A 24,177-nucleotide genomic window follows, 5' to 3' on the forward strand; every position below is an offset into this window, starting at 1 on the left:
TGAAGGCATTATCTAACTAATTTATAATCTACAAAATAGAAGGTAAAGGTCATTATGTTCCTATTTAATATAAGCAATTAACGTTAAGTACAGTTAAATTTTTGCTCTTTAATTTTATGATTGTTAACGTTACTTATTTTATATTTTATAATTGTTTTTTTTAACATACCAATGCTTGCCGTGGCAACTAAAGGTAATGCATTTAAAATATTGTTAGTAATTTGTAAGGTTCAATTGATTTAATGTAATTACCACGGTTTGCCTTTAAAATAAATAAATTATGTTTTATAATATTAAGATAAATTTCCGCCTACGTCTCTGAAGAAGTAGGCAGTGATGTGAGTTGCTCACGCGAGCCTCATAGAGCTTATTTTCGTTCCGTAACTTATATATGGCTCACTATTACAATGTTCGATGTTATATTTGATGTGTAAAATGAATTATATATATCACATGATACTAAGATTTTTCATAAAAAATTTCGAATAGTGCCCAAAGATAAAGTAAGGAGGAAATATGATTACTGTCTTTTAATTTTTTTTCATCCTGTTGCAACTTAAATAAAAATGTACATAGTTATGGATGTGTACAGTGATGTGTGTAATAGGAATTATATAATATGACATATTTGTATCCAATAAAGTTTTATACTGTAATTATATAATATATAATTAATGATTTCTTATGTTTATGCAAATGTTAGACTCTAGTTTTCTCCTAAAAATAAAATACTAACCGCGATAGAATCCGAAAATTAGTTTAATTTCAATGTATAATTGTTATGCATAAATTTACAGATTCCACTGCATCTCGATGGATCATATTTACAGACGATAACAATTCACTTCACACACGTTGGAATTTCAGACCTTTCAGCTACATTGTTTATGATTCAACAAACACTCAATTTAACATAGACACACATCAAGCCTTAAACCTCGAAGAGGTAGACAGTGGTGCAACCAGGGCACCAAATTTTCGACACATGTGTTCACTGTTAACTCCCATGTGATGGGGCGAGCCTATCGCCATATCGGCCACAAATTCTAGACTCCGGGCTCATACTGAAGAGTAAGACCTGATATTACTTTGTCCCAGTCGGGCTTCAAACTCGGAGAGTGGTGGTCAGAGAGACACAAAAATTCATTTACTATAATAGCCAGCACTGCGGCAAGCATCTCGGACACATCGTCACGTGACAGAGAATATTTTTAAATAAGTTGCCAGCACTTATTATATCCAGTAAAATAAAATAATTTGAATACGGAACCGCGTCATCACAGACCTCTAACTAGCCTGTCTAATAAAATTTTAATTTAATTAGTTCACATCGAGTTCGGCGTCTATTTTGTTTGTTTGTCGTTATTTACGAGGTGACGACACAGGTGCTTGACACACACCTGTACTGATACGTTATCGTACTATCTTCTGGTCTCCAGGTGGTAATGTTGGACATTTCGCTTCTCTGTGCATTGCAATGTACAACATGACGTGATTATTTAAAATAGTAATTAAAATTTACCACCGGGCTTTAAAGAGTTAATTAGGGATATTTGATAGGGCAGTTGCAGTTTTAATTAATATGCAATACGACAAAAACTGGGAACTTAATTATCGTCTTATCTCTAACGGCAGCTTGAGTTGTGAAATATAAAAGTTCTAAATTAATTTCCCCAAATTCCTAAGACGGGTAATGAAGATTTGTGTTTACGTCTTATTCAAAACATGCAAACAACAGTTTTAAACTGATGTGTCTGTTTTGAATCCCAACCTCTCCTCGTGTGTTTTAAATTACCCCACGACAGTCGTTGACTGTTCTTTTCTATTGGACCCTACTCCACTTACCATCAGGTGAAGTGGGGTCATTTTGCCGTGCTCGTATTAAAAAAGAATATTATAAATTGTAGACAAAAACTAAGCTTGGCCAACACGCTGTGGCATGGAAGCTCTTTGACTTTCCTATTAAGTAGATAAAGGTGTGAGCCCTTTATTCTTAATATTATTTCAAAATTAAGATTCAAAGTCCATGGCGCGGTGATTGTTACAAAATACAATATTTAGCCACGAACACATTCGATTTCAAATGCGCGTGGTAGCATCACGCTGCGTGCTAGTTAAAAACGGAGATTAAGGATGGCGAGCGCAGTGGAATACCAAACAATACTTTATATTTCAAGGTGTTGGTTGGTGTTTCTACTGTTTATGAGCGTTCGTATCGCTTATCATCAGGCGAAAGGCAAGCTCGTCTCGTCATTGGAAGCAATAAAAAAAAAGAATGGAAACGTAAGGCCCTAAATTCCAATTGCGATCTCTATCTGTGTACCAGTACATAATATTCCACTGGTCGATCAGAAATCGTGGGAAACACGTTTGTTTTGAACCCACTAATACTTACTTTGGGCAATTCTAGTATCTTTCAGATCTGATTGGTACACGTTGACGTTTAGATATCGATTTTTTATTGAGAATTTCTACGGAAAACATTTGTGTCGAGGATAATAAACATAATTTATCATAATTGCTGGATACTTGACATTATCTATTTAGTTAACAAATTCATGTAAACATTAGATGTTTCGAAAGTGTATTCAGATTATCTGGTATAGTACGGACGTAAACAAATTAGAATCAATAATAACATATTAATAAAAACAATAATTATAATCCATACTAATAGGTATGTAAAGCTTAAGAGATTGTTTATTAATTTAAACGCACTAATCTCAGGAACTATTAAATCGATTTTGATTTATTTTTTATTAATAGGGTACATTAGTCCTGAGTCCTATAAGTTACTTCTTATCCCGGAAAAACATTTTTATGCTATTTAATTATCACCGTATATGTTCTCATTAAGGTTACATTTTCATACTTACGAAAAATAATTTAAGGTTCAAAATCACTAATCACGTTAATCGCTCATAAAAAATGTTTTCTCGTTATAGCTCCAAAATTGGTCGACGCAACTTATAATATTATAACAGTAAAATATATAACAGAGTTACGTTTTACTTTAATTTTATTTAATAACTAAATTAGTTGTGGCCGTGTAGTTTATTTCTACGATATTAAGAGAAACACGCGTGTCGGAGTTTGATAATTTGAAAGTTCAAAAGCGGCGATTCCGGTGGAGCGCTGTCGGGTGACGTGCGGTGCAGGGGGGGGGGGGGGGTCATGCGAGGGGGTGCGGCGAGGGAAGTTCTAATTAAAACAACATACATCACGGTCATGCGCCGCTCCGGCCCGCTACCTCTATTACCGGCACGGATACCATAGGTTCTCGACAGGAATTCTACTTCTTACTAGTATCATAAATGCGAAAGCTTTGTGGAAATGTTTGGATGTTTGTTAGAAGTAAACCCAAAAACAGCTGAACGGATTTTGATGAAATTTGGTACATGGATAGACATTATCCTGGATGAATAAATAAGCTTCGTTTTATCCCGGTAATTTGCGATCATGGGAAATCGAGCAGGCCGTGCACGTTGCGCTATATATCGCTACAGTGTTTTAGGGACTTTTGTAGTGCTTCTTGTCAATGTTAGATATATTTGAATTATACATAGAGCAGTTTAAATGAAACTGTGGTAGATGAATATAGTATTGATAATCATTAATATTCTATAGAACAAAAAACAAATGTATACATCGAAATAAGAGTTTACTCCCGGCATAAGTAAAAGAATACGCGTACCAAGTAAATTTAAAAAGAAAAAGTCACCATGAACGTTTATTTATCTTTGCCTACTCGAAAAATAATGATATCTATAAAATCCATTAATCACAAATATATCATGTCTTTTTGTACAAACTCATTTACAACTCGACAATACCCCGATCAATTCAAACCTAATTCACGAGACAGTTAGTAGGGCCGCCGGTTCCCCATACCGCAGTTTGTCATCCCGAATGGTTAATAAATTCGCTGTCATCGCGTCTCCGCGCTACGCACTATTTCTGGTATCCTAGTCTTTTTTTCACCGCGTCCCGATGCGATGCTGTTTTTTTACAAACGGTTTATAAATCTCTCCCTATTGATGTCTGAAGATATTGTCGCGCAAGTTTTTAATGTGTGTTTCCTTGTTTTGTGATGGCTCAGTCTTTGATATTGTAATAAATATGCGCATTTTACAAGCTTTTATTTAATTTATATCGTTCTTAGATGCTCTACTTAAAGCTTTAAGCGAACGCTTCTTTGTTGTAAAAATTAAAAGTATTAAATTCTTTGTAATGTATTAATAGGTAGTTATAGAATTGATCGAAGTTTTCATCTTGCTTCATACTACCTTATATGACTTTACTATAAATGCAAAAGTTTGTGAAAATGTTAGAATGTTTTGTTAAAAATAAATACTGAAACAGCTGAACGGATTTGGATGAAATTTAAAACACACATAGACTAAGATCTAGATTAACACAAGAATAGTAGTACTTCAAGAATAGTAATAACTTTAAAACATTAACCCAAGTGCATAATATAAACACTCGCCATAAGACTAACCTCTATTTACCACTATCTAGAACAAAAATGCTCCATGATAGTCCATATTATATGGCAGTTAAAATATTTAATAAACTACCAGATGAAATCAAAACAGAACCAAAATTTGCTATATTTAACAAAAAACTTAAAAAATATCTGGTACAGAATTGTTATTATACAGTAGATGAATATTTTAAGAACCACTAGGAAAGAAACAAAATTGTATGTTGGATGTTATAAATATTAAGTATTGTTTTTATATAAGTAATAGTTTTAATTCATTATCTAAATATTATACATAGTAAATTGTTATTAATGTAGCGTCCTCAAATTTGCAATGTCTGAAAAGGACTACTAAGTCATAAGAACATAAAATGTAACAACAGCAATTATTATACACTTAGTAAGCAAATAAATAAATAAATAAATAAAATACTTATTATCCCAGTAAGTTGCTCCCGCGAGACGTAAATTTTTCTGATTTTTAAATAGATTGCGTTATGTACTGCTACATTGTTTTAGGGAATTTTGAAGCGGAAAAGACTAAGAACGCGCGCGAGGCCGCAGGCATCACCTAGTAAATAATATTCTAAGTTTAGATTGCATGTCAATATAGGTTGCATAAATTATTCAGAATTTGCTAGTAGTAGGTTATATTTTATACCCGCCTGAATAGCGACCACCGTACACAAGCTGTTAAAACCCGCCATAGTGGCCCACGTAAGTGTATCGCGTTACGGGATCAGCCTGTGTATATCCGGTTCCAAGAGGCCGGTATAATTGTGTCGACTGTCGAGGGCTAATCATCTTTCGCCAGTCGGCATTCTATGGGACCCTTCCTCCACTTACCATCAGGTTAAGTTGAGTACATACCCGTGCACGTATAAAAAAATATATCACTGAGAAACAAAAGATCTTGATAAACCAACCATCAGAAATATGTAATAACAAAAGTATAGACCAAGCACCAGTGGCGAAGGGTGAAATTTTTCAAAAGGTAACCCGGTGTAAAAAAAATTGGCGTCAGTTAAGATATTGGGGGCAATTTTATTGGAAAACAAAAACGAAGACAACGAATTAGTCTTGAATCGAAATCGACAAACATTGACATGTCTACAAAATTACCTACTATGCGTAAATAATTGAAACATCCATAAAATCGAACAATAAACGTAGATAATTCTCCTTCCATTAATCACAAATATAAGTACTTACGTATTAATTTGTTATAACAGCAAACAAAAGTAAGTATTCAAATTATAACCACACTACTTACCTATGATTATCTGTTTATTTTCAAAATAAACTGTAAGTAAATGTAATTTCTCCTTATAGAAATAGGTACCACGATCGCCAAACAGACCAACAGTTTAAATGCACCTACATGATAAACTTATATAATTATCAATTTAAATAATCAAGAAAGGTTGATTTTTGCTTGTATCGTGGTGATATTTTAAATTCAGTAAAATATAATATTTATTTTCTTCTAACAAACATTTTGTGTCTGAAATCAAAAACTTTCAGATCTAAGTACTTAAAATTTTTAACCATTTAAATACTAATATGTGAAATCACATACTAATAATATACTTACGTAAAGGTAAACATTGACTGATCACAAAGTAGTTAGTTATTTCCATTATAATACACTTTTATTTGTAGTTTCTTATTAAACAAAGCGCTGGTAACTAAATATCACAGAACTATCAAAAAATAAAATTAATAATATGACAATTAACAAACACCGCAACTTAGTAGCATAATAAATTATGACGTTTGAAGGACGTAAAAAGCGACAACTATACAAAGTCGGTTAACGTGAAGCCGAACTAGCTCGGGTTACCTTTGCCCATATCTTCCGCGCGATTTCGGCAAACACTGGCATAGAAAGTCATAGAAAGTGCTGCCATCTATATTAAAAACCATACTACGTGATTAAGCCGCTTGACAGCGGGTTACCTTGCGCCTGTGGCGTCACAATTTCACTTTGGTAACGGAATTTCTGGGGAACTAAATACAAGGTGCGCCATCTAATGTTATTTAAAATCGATATCGATTCTATTTAATAAACAACGGGTTAATGGCCGATAGATGTCATTATTAAGTTATCATTTATTAATAATTTAAGCTATTATAATTATTGTCCATTGTCTGATATGTTGTAAATTTAAATTTACCTATTAAATATATTGTTTAGTATCACCGAAAACCTAAAAGGGAAGCCGGTGGGAATCGGCTTGTATGGACGCTTCGCCACTGCCAAGCACAACACTATATAACATTATTATAGAAATAAATCGAGTTCGCAATACTGAACGGAACGCAAGACAACAGGTGGCTAGATAGAATAACTAAGTTATGACTAGTCACTAACCGCAATTAACAGTTGTTACCTATAAACGTTAATTCGCCGTTAATAGTTTTTACGTTAACTATTCGATAGCGATGCGCTATTTTTATAGCTTTAATTATAGCTATAATTCGACCATCAAAGGTAATTGAACAATGTTTTCACGATTACAATTTGCAATTGCACATCAATTGTACATCAAAGTGGGGACGGAATTAATAAATACATTTACATTTCATCTTTGTATAATTATACTATATTTAAGGCTTCAATGTGACTGAAAGTAATAATGGTGTAGTCTAAATATAATGTAAGCTATAAGTCGGTTAACTTAAGCCGGTATGTTCATAATATTCACACTAACACAACTTTACAAATTATGTTAAAAAAACATCACGTCCTTATGCCCGAAGGGGTAAGCAGAGGTGCAACCAGAGTCTCTACTTTTCGCCTGTGTGTCTCGTCTCGTGATGAGATAGGGGGCGAGCCTGTTTCCATATTGGACACAAATTCCAAACTCCGAGTTGATTTTAAGTAGTCAATATAACTTTGCCCGACCTGAGATTCGAACCCAGGACCTCAGAGCGGTGTATCGTACTTGTCTACCAGTAATTAGCTGAAAAAATAGCTTGCTACTGATATAACTGATTTTAGAAAGGCCCTAAATCCAACAGAAATTTCTCTACATTTCAAGACTCAATCATAAACAGTAATTAACAGGCATAATGTTATTCTTTCCCACCGCAAGATGTATGCGACGGGATCAACTCGTCGCCGCGACTTACGACGTCTGTCATCCCGCGGGATTACGCGGGATTACTCGCAACACGTGTTAATGTGGTACCACTGAGTCAATGCCACTGATTCTTAATAAGAGCGGCATTCTGCAGGGACTAATAGTAGAAAAAGTGTTTTCTCGACATGAAATAAGCTTGAGTCTTTTCAAAAAGGGCGTTTTCTTTCAAAAAATTCTACCAATTATGAAAAAATAAATTTATTTCTTGTGCTAGCAACGTTAACTTAAAATCGAAAAAGCGAAAGTGGCGTCCCTGAAACCGGAGTTCTAATTCCCTGGTAAGCTACGTATATATATAAACCTATAAGTTAAAAGTATCAATATTAAGCTTTTTAGATAGGAAAAACACGTTGAAATCTATTAAAGATTACTAGCAAACATATTAATTCCTTTCGTGTCGATTTGTAGGAGACATGATAATTTAATTTTACTATTTATTAATGGTAAAACCAAAACACTTTCAAAATCAAATCTCATTATAATATTAGCATCTAAAAGTATTTAGTATTTACACTATAACTTGGTATCACTTTTGAATATATATTTTAATTGTTCGCATTCGAAGTTCAAACTGTATTCGTCATTTTAAAACAATACTGTTTCCAATCTCGGCGAGCAGCACCGATGCCGTCATGTGCGATTCGCGAGCGGTGGTATAATCCTTGAAAATGTGGTGAACACTGTGCTGTTGTGTGTGCTAAATTTCCGAAAGGGTATTTAGATTATAAAATACCTCACTTTCTTATTAATGTTTAAACTCAAAGTATGTCTGTATTCGGCCAAAATTAAGAGTTTACCTTTGCTCTATTGTCAAATCATAAAAATGTTTAGCTCTTGACGTATATTTATATATGGATGTGTTTAGCGGAATATAATTTTCTCACTTTTTTTGCATGTTAAATTTAGTTTCTTCACTGCTGACTTCGAATTGCGAGGTTACCGAATCGAATTTTTACATTTACTATTACTCTACGTAATCTCTGAAAGCAATATCGACCATACCACTAGCATCACCATCCTGGCTAAATCTTCGTCTGAACATTAAATGTCGTTCACATCTCAACGAACCTTTCACCGAGTCTGCGAGCATTGCCACAGCGTGACGAGGCCGTCACGAGCGATTATATCCCGAGCGGTCGTATAATCAGTACCACGTGTTTGCCGGCGCGGCGGATACCGCACGTGCGAGCGGTTAGCACGGCGCCAGCGACACCGACACGTTTCCGGACTGATATAGTCCAGATTTGGCAACGCGCTAGCTAACCTGTTATTAATATTTATTGCTACGCGAATAAATTCGGTTTTCGGTTGCTTCTACTTAATGCACATCAAACTTCGAATCAATGCACTGTCATACTATGCTCATCTCTTTGAACGGTTAAGCCTTATAAATAAACGCCCCCAGGAGTCACTCGAATCACAATGCACTGTTAGCCAGACTATGCTCCCTGAACAGTTAAGCCTTATAATTAAACCCCCCAAGAATCAATCAAATCCAATGCTAAAAGAACATTTAAAGTTCCTAATTCTACCAATATCGATAAACAAAACATCCATCTGATGTTTACGCCAACAAACAAAAGGCAGCCAGTGGTCCAGCGGCGGTTTTATTAACCAATAAACAACGCACGGACAGACACGCGCACAATCAACCGACAACTAGTTATAGATAACGGCTGGTAGTAAACGCACTGGTTATCTAAACCGTCCCGCCTCGGAGGAGTTCAACTTAACTGCGTGTTACTGCTTGTTACTGATAGTGATGCGTTTTGTTAATTCCAACTGCACTTTTTAACATATCTGGAAGTGTTTGTAACATGAATTATTCGAGCAATTGGTCAGAGAGTGTCGAGAGAAAGGTGCACTGGTTCAAAACCTAAAGATTTAGTTTATTTTTTATATCCCGCCTTTTACCTAACGTCTACCTCTGGAGTCTCCAAACCCAGAAAATTATGTTAAATAAATATACCTAAAGGTTTGTCTGACTTGGTAGTCAAACCGTTCACCTCTGAGCCCCTAGCCTATACACTGCAATTAGATCATGAAGCCACTTAGCTTAATTAATCGCTGTTCTAAGATTTATAAGACACTAGTTTTTGCTTACGGTTTGGCCCACGTGAAGGAGTTTTCCGGGGTAAACGTCCCGCTATATATTTCCGTGGTAGAATGTAGCCTATAATCTTCGCAGGGTCTTTTTTTTATTTTTTATTTTAATAAAATTAAGACGCAAAACAGATTACAATCAAAATTAAAGCATATTATAAAATATACAAACATAAAAACTAGACTGTATTCCTAAAAACATTGCGCCCTTAATTACTTAAAGTGCGGACTAAAATAAATTAAGACTATTAAGTACTGTGTAAAGTTAAAAAATTTAAACAAGAAAATAGTATAAGTGTAACTTAAAAATATATGACTAACTATTGTGGGTAAATATTAATTGTTTTAGACCTCTTGAGAATAATCCAAATCTGCCATTCATAATGTCAAGGTTTTTGTGTTTTTTTGCCAAGTCATTATACGAACGACACATACGAACCATCGGATTATGGAATGAGATGTTATTCCTATAAACTTGCAATGAGAAAACGTTTGGATCACGTATTCTGAATGAAGTGTTAAAATTTATTAAGGCCAGTAATTCGGGAGCGTCAATATGTGAGTGTATAATTTTGTAGAGGTATATTACTTCCATGTAATTTCGTCTTAATGTAAGTTTTTCTACTTTAAACTTAGTTAGGCGTTTATTGTAGGAAGAGAGAGCACGCCCTAAGCCCATACGGAAGCACAGAACCTTTAGCAACTTTTCCTGAACACTTTCAATACGATCATTATGGACAGAATAGAAGGGAGACCAAATAACGGATCCATATTCAAGTACTGATCTGACCAGACTGTTGTATAACAGTAGTACACTATGACTTTTTTTGAATGGCTTGGATACTCTGAAAATAAATCCAAGTAACTTAGAAGCCTTGTTGCAGATATAGTTATAGTGATCGCAAAACGTTAAATGATCATCAAATATCACGCCCAAGTCTTTTACGTTATTTACGCGCTGGAGAGCACAGTTGTTGATGGAGTATGAAAACATGATTTTATTTTGTTTTTTTGTGAAGGAAATAACGAAACATTTATCAGCATTTAGGTACATAGAGTTGTTAGAGCACCAATCGACGACAACGACGTCTTAAACTATCTCCATACCAAAATTTCATAAAAATCCGTTCAGTAGATCTTGAGATAATCGATAAAAAGACAGACAGAAAAGGGGATGTTGTTTTATAATATGTACCTATAGATTTCAAATATTTTTCCGTATTCTCTTGATCTTTGAACGACACAAAATAAGTGGGAAAAATGAGGGTACCGATAAATAATTAATGACAATTAGTACCATTCTATTTGAGTGCATTTAACTCTCCGACGCTCGTTTTAATCAACGTTTGAAGTTTGTATCGTGTGCAAGATACCATCAATAGAGGCGACTGTAAAACCGATTAGATCTACGCTATTTAGTCCAGGGTTGACATTTCTTATGGGAAGGAAACTGTGTTAAAATATATAGTTCGTAAGCACTTTAATATAAAGCTAAGTTTGCATTAGCAAGTTTTCGCAGCAATATATTTTGCAAGAACTCCAGATTCGTGTACAATAATTCTATACCAATTTGAATCCCTAAAAGTTTAGTTTTAAAATTTGCAGAAATCCCCTTGCTGTGAGTGTTTAGGTGCAAATCGCTTGTTATTTCTGCAAGTTCTGATGCTAATCTAAATCTCGTTTACGAAAATATCTGTTTTTTTTTGCACAATTTTAAGGAAGCAAATTAGGTTTGCAAAGCCTCATCAAAGTTGTTGACTCATGTCGGTTTTCTGTGAGAGATTGCTGTTGCCTCAGTCAGTATAGAACAATCGTGGGCAGATCGTGACTAGTAAAAGTAAAATTAAAAGCGTATATCCATTCATTATCCGTTATTATTACGGTCTTAATTAACAATATCACGAGAAATTACCGACCGAATCGCCGGATATCTTAACTCAGAAGCAAAGATACCGAGAAATGGCTTTGTAATGCTGCACGCTGGACGGGCGCCGGCCGCGGCCCAAACAAAACGACCCATTATCAACCATCTTTATAATAATTACAAGGGACGTGTACGTCTCAATCGGTGCGGCCGATACGCGTCCTGAATCCAATTACCGTGCGCCAGAAATATCTTTGCATTCGAGAAAAATAACTTCTGAAACGTAAATAAATAAAAAACTGTACGAGTACAACCCTAATAAATCTGTGCATGTTAAACTTTTCTCTATGTAACAGACATAGAGTGCAAATTCGAATAACAATTGTGTTCCTTTATGATTCCAACAAAGCTCGGCGCGGTCACCCCCAATGGGCGGGGCTGTATCCCCACCACTGGCCGCGCGAAGGGTGGGACGCGCGCCAGTCATGCGCCGGCGGTGGGGGATGACAGATGTCCGTCGGCGCACATCGCTCATACTTCAACACGATAGCGAATTCAATTCCACATAAATAATTCTCAATACTGTCCCACGTGTCTGTGCGTTTGTTGGATATTAGATGTGTTAATAACCCGTGCGATGTGGCCTCTGTTTAAATCATTGCGAATGTTGTTCGCGGTCGCAGCGACCGTGCGTGATTGTAACGTGCTAGGAATGTGGGATATTTTTTGCATTTTTCCCACATGTGCGTGACAGTGATGTATTTATGATTGAGTTCATTAGAAACGCTGTATATGGGAGGATTTGTTTTTGTGATATTCCACTTTTGCACTCATGATGGGTGTGGCGAACACCAATCAGAGACACGCCATACTTTAATAAACACAGCGTGTTTCGATTGTTTGTTTGCGGCTAATAAATAATTCTTCACGATTATTTCTATTTATGTAATGTGGAATTAATATTGTGTGTAACGAAGGCTGTGAGTTGCATTAACCTACATACAAAGTGCATAAAGTTATGGCATGATATTTTTGAGTTGTAATTTTATCAATAATAATTTAGCGTGTGGTGTGCGTAGCTTTAATGTTTTTTTCTAACATTATGGCGCATAGTAATCAGTTAAATAATTATATTGCCATATACGAACACAAGATGAAATTTTTACAATAGTGCCATTAGAAAAATTGAGACAAATTATTTTGAGAACAAAATAAAACGACACATTTGACTTCCAAAATGTCAAAAATTATGCATATGTATTAAAGGGTTAAGTAAAATGAACCTAAAACTTTGAACCGGCATGGCGCCAGCCGTCGGCAAGTTAAATGTTGTTCATTTAAATCGAAGCGGACACAATCATTATTATAATGGTTATGTAAACATGTTATAATTATTTCTGATCCAATTTACATACGACATTATACGGATAGATCTTTCGTGTCAACGGTGAATTTTTATATGAGATTGTTTATATTTAGAATGTTAGTCTGTTTGTTTATTGTTGACACGCAATTGGAAAAGTTAAGGAATGAAATATCGGCCTGTATTATTTTTGAATAACGAAGAATAACACATATGGTGTTCCCTGAGTGCTATGTCCTGTCCGTTGACGCTTCAAAAGTGTACTCATCACTCTGTAGGCGGCTTGGTTGTGCCTCCGGTATTGCTTATGTCAATGGGCGACGGGCATTTCTTACTATTGGGCGGACCGCTTGTTCGTTTGCTTATTTAGTCAACAGAAAATAATACACAGTTCACATATAAGTTTGCAAGTACTAATATTGATAATATTAACTACTGCAAGTGTTTCACGCATATCGTGTACTACAAGACTCTACCATAATAAAATCTGATAAAAATTATAATCACATCTGCTTTTGTGTCAGGCACAACAATTTTTAAACTATAAATAAATAAAATAAAAAATTACGTCGGTTGATTGCTGCATTATATATATTTTAAATATAAATATATTTTGATCTCATGTAATTATATATTTTTATCCTAATGATTGACTGAATCAGCAAAATTCTTTAACTATTCTTGAGAATAACAAAACAGTGATAATAAAAATAATTACTGATTCATTGGTGTTAACCCGACGGCTTCGAAAGTCAGACGTAACACATGTAACAAAATACTATCAATAGGCTTGTACAAGCCGAGATACCGGGTTACATTTTATAAGTATATATCTATTTTCGTCTGTAGTAAATTAGGAGATTTAACTGAAAATCAAGAGATAATGGTTTGATATCTTATAAGAACCTAACAATCTAGAAACCAATTAAGTAATGTAGAAATAAAGTCGGGTTTGCAATGTTCTTATCTCTTACACCGGATAAATAGTGAAACACTATGGGTGGTTCTAAATTATGCAATTTATTCTGCCACGAAGCATGTAATAAATTAATAACAAAAGCATATTAATGCAACCTGTTTTAACAGTGAATTCATTTAATAATTTATGTCTCGTTCTTTGATTAGTGATCTGATATTTGAGTTGTGAGTCCAAAGCAAAAGGTTATGTCCAAATTTAATTTATTAAATTGGATCATTATTTTGTCTTCCATTTCACGAAATACCATATTAAAATAAATGTTCTTATTTTGGATGAAAATATTAAAAGTAAAAAAAAAAAAAAAACTAATATACACAAAGGTCAATTAAAAATTTTCCTGTCAACTTATATATAAAAAAATAAATCACTTTATCGTTGAAAATGTCAAATTTCAAAACTTTAAACCAAAGTAAAAAATTATGAAATTACTTTATTCGAAAATACACTTAAACTCCACTAAAGGGGATCAACAAACATGCATCAGTTTTTAATTCAAAACACATTAATTAAGAAAGTAATCAAATAGCGAAAACAACGGCGCAGGGGGTTTGATAAAATATACAAAAGGGGTGACCTCCCCTCGATAGCCTCGTCGGACGTCCGCCGGAAGTGGGCGGAGCCACAACGCCGCCATTTTGCGTGTGTCGCGCATGCGCTGAGACCTGGCGGCGCGCCTTCGGGAAAACAAAAAGACCGCCACGGAATACCTACGATGCCTTTTTGCATCGGTTTTTTCATTGTCACAGATAAGAATTAGTATAGATATATTATTCATTACTCGCAACAGTAATTAATTAAGATAGTACGATACTTTTTGTTGCGAAATCCTTTTTTAATTTTATATCGTAAAATACCATTCGTTTTGTTAACGTCTCCAGTTAACACGTAGTTCCTCACGCGCTAATAGTATATTATTAAAACTAAACGATAATTTATTATTGTAAATTGTTATTGCTTAAGAGAATAAGAATTTTTGTTGTTTTTATAAATCGGGAGACGTAGCGAATGCGTTCGTTCCGCCGATGTTATAAATAAAGCGTTGTGATAGAGATGAATGTGTGTTTGCATATCGAGTGGCGTCCGAAGCTGCCGTGGGTTTTAATAAGTTTACTTACTGAATTAATTATCTCAACGAGTTTATATTGTGTAAAATCGTTCAATTAACGTTTGACTACATTAAGAGCGTATTCAAAGACGGATCATAAAAAAAAGTCTGTGATATATACAGCATGTTCTATTCTCTAGATAGGAGTTCAGGTTCTCGCTCCTAAGTCAGTCGTTTGAACGCGAATCCTACTGGACCACTGCTTATCTATTTCTGCTTTCAAGCAATACTATGTTCCATATACGTTGTAGAGACTGTAAATTCATGCAGTTTACGAGAGGTAACATCCCAAATGTCCTAATGAATTTGGAGCGAGGAGCACTGCGATCGCGAGCAATATAACATTGTGAATTATGATTCAAAGCTCTAGGTGGATGCCCCAGGGTTAGTTTGAGCTTGATTTGAAAGCGGATGAAGGGGTTCATGTGAACTTTTAGAGACATGGCTAGGAAACGAATAGTCTGAATCTTATTTTTAACTGACGAATATAGACACTATCGGCCGCAAATACATTAACAGAAGGAATGTTTCAAAAAAATATAAACTTCGTAAACGTTAAACCATAGTTGGAAATAAACTTTTAAAACCTTGCACGCGAGTCCCCGAAACGCGCGCTCTAAAACAAAAATTAAACGACAATTTATGCGCGTTTTCAGCCGCGGCACCGGCGTCGCCGCGACGTGTACCAGGCTCCCATGCATCCAGCGGAGGTTAGCGCGTAAATCATGCGGCGTGCGACCATCCATCACGCGCCGCCGTCCCATCAATCGGCTGTTGGAAATAGATCCGATGTTTGGGCTGTCGCCGGCGCGGCCGTAGCGACGCGAGCGCGCCGCTCGACAGCACCTCTTAGCGTTTCGTGAATGGGATGTTGTTCTATTTTCTGTTATCCTGGTTGTTTTGTTATAAATCGTCACTTATGTTTTTGTTGTGTAATTTATGCCATATATCGCGAGATTTCAAGACGTCAGAAATAGTAGACGTCGGTCTGACGTCTAACGCGACGTAGCGAACGTCAGTGTATTTTAGTCAAATAGCTCTTGTCGAAACTTCTCTAAGAACTACTGCTACTTTTCTTTGTGTTAAATTCAAAATCATTATAACATAGAGATGCTTGTCAAAGATCTTTTTTTAACATAATACAAGAGAACGATCAAGATTTTAAACGATTATTTTCTTCGCGCAGATGTTTGAAAGTGAAACTAAATGATTGTATATGCGGAGAAACTACGTACTTATTATAATTGTACAACGACCTATGAACACAAATGTATCATTTATGGTATTACTATCAAGCAGTTAATTTCATTCATTTTTTGAGTTTCTCCGTTGAAGCTTAATTCCTATATAAGGTACAGGATAAAACCCTAACACAGTATGTGTGTACTATTAAGGTATTTGCCTTGCCTTTCCCTGAAGGCGTGGAGTTTTGTTACAATAGTACTCGTTATCTTGTTTTGACTGATTGAAGATACCGTGTTGCTACACAAAACGTACGCAATTTTTACAGAGTTAGAGGTAGAAAATACAAAAATGACGAGTATATCTTCGAAGGGGTAAGCAGAGATATAACTAGGGTGTGTTGATGATGTGGTAAGGGTCGAGCTTATCGCCATATCGAGCACATTCCAGACTTCGGGCTGATACTGATCAGAAAAATCAACTATCACTTTGTCCGACCAGGAATTTGATTCTGGGACCGCGTTCGCAATACAACTATGCCATCGAAGGAGGTGTTTGTTTTGTAATAACCTAAATGAAATTTAATGAATTATTTATTATAGCATGAAATCGCTGGATGCTGGGCGCTTTTAACAGGTCAGTTAGGAAATCTTTAGGGGTGAACTATGTTCAGCAGTAGACTTTCAACGACTGATGACTACGTATGCGTGAATAGAAAATAATATTTGAATTTCTTACAGCTACTACGTATCGTCAGTTGTCGAATTATCCTTTAATTATTTGAAGTCTAATACTAGTTTGTTAAATAGCGAAGTATCAACGAGCCAGGCGCGTCCAACAAAGACTTAAGTTTATTGTTCAGCTTCCTTTTCACGGGGATAACACATTCAAAAGCGTCATATTATTTTTGAAAATAAAAAGGATTTTAATTAAAATATTATTTTTGCTTTAGATTTACAATAAAATAATTGCGCTATTTTAAAAGCGCATTTCGCGTATTAACTCTTTTTTAAGTTACTCTTTTTTACAGATTTTTTCTACGCAAAACAAAGACACTCTAAGCGGCAATGTATTTTGTATATTTTTCCTTATAGACTAGCACAGTTCAACACATAGACTCTACACTGTATTATTTTATTTACAATGTAGAGATGTAGTGTATGTAGAGACAATGGCTTAAGTGTTTAACACGATGGTATTTTTATGTTTTATGTATTTTTAATGCTGAATTTCTTTTATACAAATGTAAAGGTTATATATTTGTAGTGACGAATATACATACCTTAAATTCTTAACCAATAATAACCTTTATGTATATAGTATTTAAGACGATAAAAAAAGTGTCTTATGTTACCCTTATGCAACATATTCGGGGATACCGCCTGTGTGCGTTAAGGTAGAGTCCCTCAAAATGGCGTACGAGTTATTTTTCCGCCTGTTTATATCAAGAATCGCAAGTGACCTATCTCGTTCTCTATCTCGTTAGATAGCACCGTACTTTGTAAAGCGCAGTGTAATCATTCTGTATCACAAACAAAATATTCATCATCAACCTGTGAACACCTCAGCGAATTTCATGTAGAAATATTCTTTTACGTTCAGTTATAAATATTTGACATTGACACACTGTTACAATATTTGTTTCATTACTAGTTTATATTTTTGTGGTCGTGCGGCACAAGTTAAATTTTATTGATATAAAATGTACTAGCTCTTTTATTAAGGGTTATGCATTTAAAAAATTGCAATCACTTTCAGCCGACGATCGCTCTTGCGTGTGATGGAAACGGGACAGCAAAATATTGTGAAGCAACCAATCCTTTATAACACTCACAAAACTGTAATCTGTTAAAATAAAAAAAAATTAAGGAATGTAATACTGAATCAGCAATGAATTGACGCAAGTCACTTATACTTTCATTTCGTACTTTAGAAAACACAACATGAAAACATTTTACAAATTGTTTTACTTATTTGCTTAAGAATTACTTTTTTTGTGGTTATGATTAGTCTGATTTATAAACATGTACTACGAGACTAACAGAAAAATTGTGTAAAAAAATATACACACCTAATATAATAAATTTGCTGTTTTGATTAATACCTATAGATAATTTGTTGTCAGATAAATCCTGGTAAAGATCTGTTTTCGAGGCGTCAAAAAACCTTCTAACAAAGAATTAAGAAGCCAAACACAAATTATATAAAGTTACAAATCATTTTAGTGTCTTGTAAGACAATAAAACTTTGAAGATTTATGTCTTACTTCATTAGCTTACAATTCTTTTAACAGAGAAGCAAGTATTTAATAAATTATGAGATGATTTCCATGTTTTTATATCGTATTCAAGTTGACAATACAGTTACCGTAGTAAACGTTGGTGTACATTACAAGTACGCAATTACCAGCTGGCCCCGACGACAGACTAATCACGACACGACGCCCAGCCTAAAATCAAATTAATCTACCCAATTAGACGCGAGATAAAGAGCCCGGCAAAAAAATATCGTCATTAATAGAGGCAAACTTGTTACCGCTACCGAATTAACGAGCCGACGCAATCGTGTAATTACGAACGCGTCGCCCGCCGCATACCTACGGGCCGCGGGCGGGTCTCGGCGGGCGCTCGGGCGGGCCGCCGGGGCGGGGTCCGAACGCGATCGATACCACCACGCCGACCGCGGCCGTCCATCAACACCACCGCGGGTAGCTGCGTCCCGCTCTAACGCGAGCACGCTTCCCGCCGAGCGAGCGAGACGGCCCGCCACCGTCCCCGATCGGGCCGCTCCCGTGGGCGTATTCCGGGCTGGTGCGGCGGCGCGCTCTCGAGCCTCAGTCGCCTGAGGACCGCGTGCTGTGCGCGTGCGTGCGCCGCACCAGTACCATGCACGCCCGCTCCGCGTGAAACACAGCCGTCACGATGCTTGTGCCTCCCGAGATGATGGCGGCCCAATCGAAGCTCGTCTACCAGATGAACAAGTATTACAACGAGCGGGTCGCCAACAGGAAGGCGCAGATCACAAAGACGATACATGAGGTGTGCAGGATAGTGCAGGATGTGCTCAAGGAGGTAGAACTGCAGGAGCCGAGGTTCATCTCCTCGCTCACCGACTACAACGGCCGCTTCGACGGACTCGAGGTGGTTTCGCCGCACGAGTTCGAGATCGTCATCTACCTGAATCAGATGGGCGTGCTGAACTTCGTGGACGACGGCTCGCTGCCCGGGTGCGCCGTGCTCAAGCTCAGCGATGGCAGGAAGCGTTCCATGTCACTGTGGGTGGAGTTCATCACCGCCTCCGGCTACCTGTCCGCGAGGAAGATCCGCTCGCGATTCCAGACGTTGGTCGCACAGGCGTGCGATAAGTGCTCGTACCGGGATTGCGTTAAAATGATCGCCGAGACGACCGAGGTGAAGTTGCGTATCCGCGAGCGGTACATTGTGCAAATAACGCCTGCGTTCCGGTGCGCCGGCCTGTGGCCGCGCTCCGCCGCGCACTGGCCACTGCCGGCCATACCCTGGCCACACCCCAACATCATCGCAGAGGTCAAATCAGAGGGTTTCGATTTATTATCAAAAGAATGTTTAGCTCTACAAGGGAAGAACTCTGCAATGGAGGGAGACGCGTGGGTGTTGAGTTTCTTTGAGGCGGAAAACCGGCTGCTGCAGGGCGGCTGCCGGCGGAAGTGTTTGAGCATACTGAAGACGATCCGGGACCGGCACCTGGACCTGCCCGGCAACCCGGTGACATGCTACCACATGAAGACGCTGCTGCTGTACGAGTGTGAGAAGCACCCGCGCGACCACGAGTGGGACGAGGCGGCCATCGGCGACCGCATCAACGGCATCTTCCTGCAGCTGATCTCGTCGCTGCAGTGCCGCCGCTGCCCGCACTACTTCCTGCCTCACGTCGACTTGTTCAAAGGCAAGTCCCCGACGGCGCTCGAGAACGCCGCCAAGCAGGTGTGGAGGCTCACCAGGGAGATGCTCACCAATTCCAGGGCGTTCGAGAAGCTGTGAGTGCGCGAGTGAGTGCTGTCGTGTCGTACCGCTGCGGTACCGCCGCGGCGCCGCACCGAGTCATGTAGTCAGTAGGCGGTGCCGCTGTGTCAGACTGTGTTGTACCGCGTCACGTTGTCAGTTATCACGATACGTTTGTGTTTCGAATATTCCATGTGGATCGTCAGACTGTAAGTAGAAGTATTATCTACTAACGCATAGAGTTAGCCAAGTCTTTATATTATTTTTGTGATATAAATGTAAATAGCATATACGTTGTACAATTTTAGTGATATATTTAATTTAATATGAACAAAAAGAATAAAAAAACACCTTGTATTTATTTGACTGAAATTCTTAAGTAGGCTTATGAGGTTAAAATAAACAATTTTGAAATTTAATACAATTTGTTTGTTGATCCCCTACACTGGTCGAGATGAGGCTACGAGTCCGGAGTGATGGCACTAGTCACGTCTCTAGGCACATTGTGTTGAAGTAGGCCTAACACGCGATGCTCGCACGGCATGTTACAATCACTATTCATCGTGTTGGCTAATTCCTAAACAAATTGCATTAATAGTGGATATCATTTGCAATTTACACACAATATGACATAATATTCTATTATGAACTTATTTCTGATATACAATTATATAAATAAGTTATTGTGAAATAAAGACGATGATTATATTTAACTACAATATAATCAAATTATTTGTTTAAATGCAATACAAAATAACTCTGTACCTAAGTTCAATAATCTTTCCTATTTTAGTAAACAAGTATCAAATCCACACACTAATTAAGATAATAATATCTTAATGGATCGATTATAGTCATGAATAGACAGACTACGAATTACAATAGACAACACATCTGTATTATAAAACAAAGTCACCTTTTCTGTCTGTCTGTATGTTATCGATTTTCTCAAAATTTACTGAACAGATATTTATAAAATTTGGTATGGAGATAGTTTAAGACTCTGGCAAGGTAGGCTTTGTATAACGAAAAAAAAATTGAGCGGTATTTTTATTCCGAAAAAATTAAAATGAACGCGGGCGAAGCCGCGAGCAAAAGCTAGTTGCTTATACGAATAACCAAGACTTTGTCTACCCGAAATTTTATCTTGCACATAATATAATTTTCCTGAGTTTCATTTGACTGTATCACCTTACTAAGAAACCCTAATTAATTCGTAGTTCAATGACCACATTTAGTCATTTTCATTTTTATATTAAATTAATATTATTTAAAATATTTAACGGATTGACTATGTTAAATTACTAATTGAAAAAGTTTATTATATAGGGATATGTTTACTTCAGTTTTGCAATATAATATAGTGGTGAAAAATGCATCGAAATTTGTTAAGTCGTTTTTTTTTGCACAAACACTTAACACACTCTACTGATTTATTCAAATATATGTTTTGATACACATTACGTAGGGCTTTAATAAGTCGTTATGTACTAAACTCTATATTATACGTAATTGAAAATAATATAGTTGCTAATTAACAAAATTGAATAAACATTAAATAAAATAGATAATTATACTTTACAATTCAATGGTTCTACGCAGCACGCATAGAAACTACGAGAGACTTTAGGTCTTGAAACTAAACATTCTAATTAACAAAAATATAGGTAATACCAAAATTGATAATTAATTTTCTAAAATAATTGCGACACCTATTTTGAAATTTCAACTCTACCGGCGATAGAATAGAGCCGTAGTAAATCTTTTTTAACCGCTATATCCTTTGCAAAAGAAACGCATATTAAAAGAATTTCAAGCTTACTAATACATACGCATTAGGTGTAAATAGATGTTAATATGCTTAGATAAATAATATTAGTAGTGTTTTCAGAGAAAGTAATTTCATAATTAAATAATTGTCGCGACTGGCGTGGGATAATCATCTCTCTTCAGTCGAAACTGTATATGGACCCTACGCCGCTCCGCTTATCATCAATTGCATTGAAGTCACTTTGCCATGCACATATAAAATCTCGACTATTTTGTTTATAACAAGGACAATCCACAATCTATATATCCCTATCTATGCATCCCTATTTCCCTTGGTCACGCCATCACGCGTGAACGGCTGGACCGATTTCACTTTTTTTTGTTGTGTTTGTTATTGTCAGGAGAAGGATCTTATTAAAGAAAAAATTAAGGTAGTTCAGCGGAACGTTGGAAAATTTAAGAAAAGTTTATTTCAGCGATTGACAAAATGTGGGTTGCAAATTCATAGTTAAGACGGGACAACGTCTGTTGGGTCAGCTAGTTACTTATATATTAAAAGATTTCTCATGTTAAAAAAAGGATCATTATAATTATAAATTAGATGAAATTTTTGTTCTTATTCACTTTAACATATAATTGTAAATTGTATACATAGGCTCACGCTTTTATTTCTAAAGGGTAGGCACAAATATTTGCGTTCACATCGCTGAATATTACCTAACGTCCCGTCATGTACAAACTGGCGAACATATTGCAATACCTGGTACCAAAACATATTATCTAGCAGCAAACGTTGCTTTTAATCGACAACCACCACCATTATTCCTGACCAGATAATCGAACACATGGTCTCACGTTTTAGCAACCTACATCCAACCTTTAAACCAACTACTGTAGTCTAAGATAAGTAAATAACGAGGGCATATGAAGTACATAGCTTAAAAAGCATCCAAATCTAATACTACTAAGCATTAAAATGGAGTCTTAATCCTTACATATTATTATAAAACAAAGTCCCCCGCCGCTTCTGTCCGAACGCGGTAAACACAAAAATTACAATATTGATTTTCATTTGTTTCCTCTAATGCACGGAGCGATTTAAGAGGAAGGTTTATGTGTACATGATAAATAATTTGTATGACAGAAAATTTTGTCATATGCTCTGCTACCGGTGTGATGCGGGGATGTATCGCTAGTTTACAATTTATTGATTAAACAGTTATATAAAATCTTGGTTCATGTAAAAATGCTGAGGAAGGAAGACCAGTGTTGATCGGTGTTGTGGTACACTGCTCACTGTCAACATATGCTAAGTCCGCTTACTTTGTTACTCAAAAATTATGTGTATTTATTTATATAGTTTGTAATAATGTATATATATGTATGTGGTAACGCAAAGTTAGTGTGATTTGTGGACTGGAATATAAACTGCGTGAGCGAGATGAAAGACAGAAGAGTGGATGACAAACTGAAGTTTGGGAACGATGTCCAAAAGACGTTGGACTGAAATATTATTAAAAAAGTAATTTGCTTAAAAATACATTTTTAATTTAAAAAATGCCATTTGTATATAAGTGTCTTTATTAAGTGGCACTAATGAAAAGTTAGTCCTTACAGCAGTAAATGAGTCATCATTATCTTTACATGCTGAATTAATGCGACTGGAAATTTCGCGCACTGTAAACTGTATTTTTATCAAAGTAACTATTTCACTCCTTCAAGTGTAAAATCCCTTCTCAGTATATATTGTACACACACTCAACACGACATTATCCCCGAAGATGTAGGCAGAAGTGCAACCAGGGCACCCACATTCCGCCTACATGTTCCGTCCCATGATGTGATAGGAAGCGAGCCTATCGCCATATCGAGCACAAATTTCAAACTCCGGGTCGATACTGACCAGAAAAGCCCAATAGCACTGCCCGACCCGGGATTCCAACCCGGGACCTCAGGGCCGTTTCGTATCGCGAATGCAATACAAATCCGCCACCGACACAGTCAGTTGATATTGTTTGCATCAAGAACGAACAAGTCACGATTCAAGTATGTAGTTCGCTAAACTACGTGTTAAATTCTACAGTGAGTCAGAATGCTATATTTTGGTTTTTCGTATATAAAAGCTTATGTTTGCGGCATTGTACGCTTGTTGATCATTTTGCCGGGCAAAAGTATATGGGACGCACATAATGTAACTTC

At 36.5% G+C, this 24,177-nt stretch overlaps 2 protein-coding genes across 2 annotated transcripts in view; one reads left to right on the forward strand and one right to left on the reverse strand.

Moving 5' to 3' along the window:
- Positions 1-24,177, reverse strand: part of LOC115455575 (neurobeachin) — a 665,858-nt gene that overhangs the window by 128,582 nt on the left and 513,099 nt on the right. The window lies entirely within an intron of this gene.
- On the forward strand, positions 18,972-20,627 carry LOC115455578 (protein mab-21). Its single transcript, XM_030184216.2, has one exon. The coding sequence runs from the start codon at positions 19,150-19,152 to the stop codon at positions 20,245-20,247; it is 1,098 nt and encodes a 365-aa protein (XP_030040076.1). The 5' UTR covers positions 18,972-19,149; the 3' UTR covers positions 20,248-20,627.

The sequence above is a fragment of the Manduca sexta genome, chromosome 7 (assembly GCF_014839805.1).
Source record: "Manduca sexta isolate Smith_Timp_Sample1 chromosome 7, JHU_Msex_v1.0, whole genome shotgun sequence".
Lineage (NCBI taxonomy): Eukaryota > Metazoa > Arthropoda > Insecta > Lepidoptera > Sphingidae > Manduca > Manduca sexta.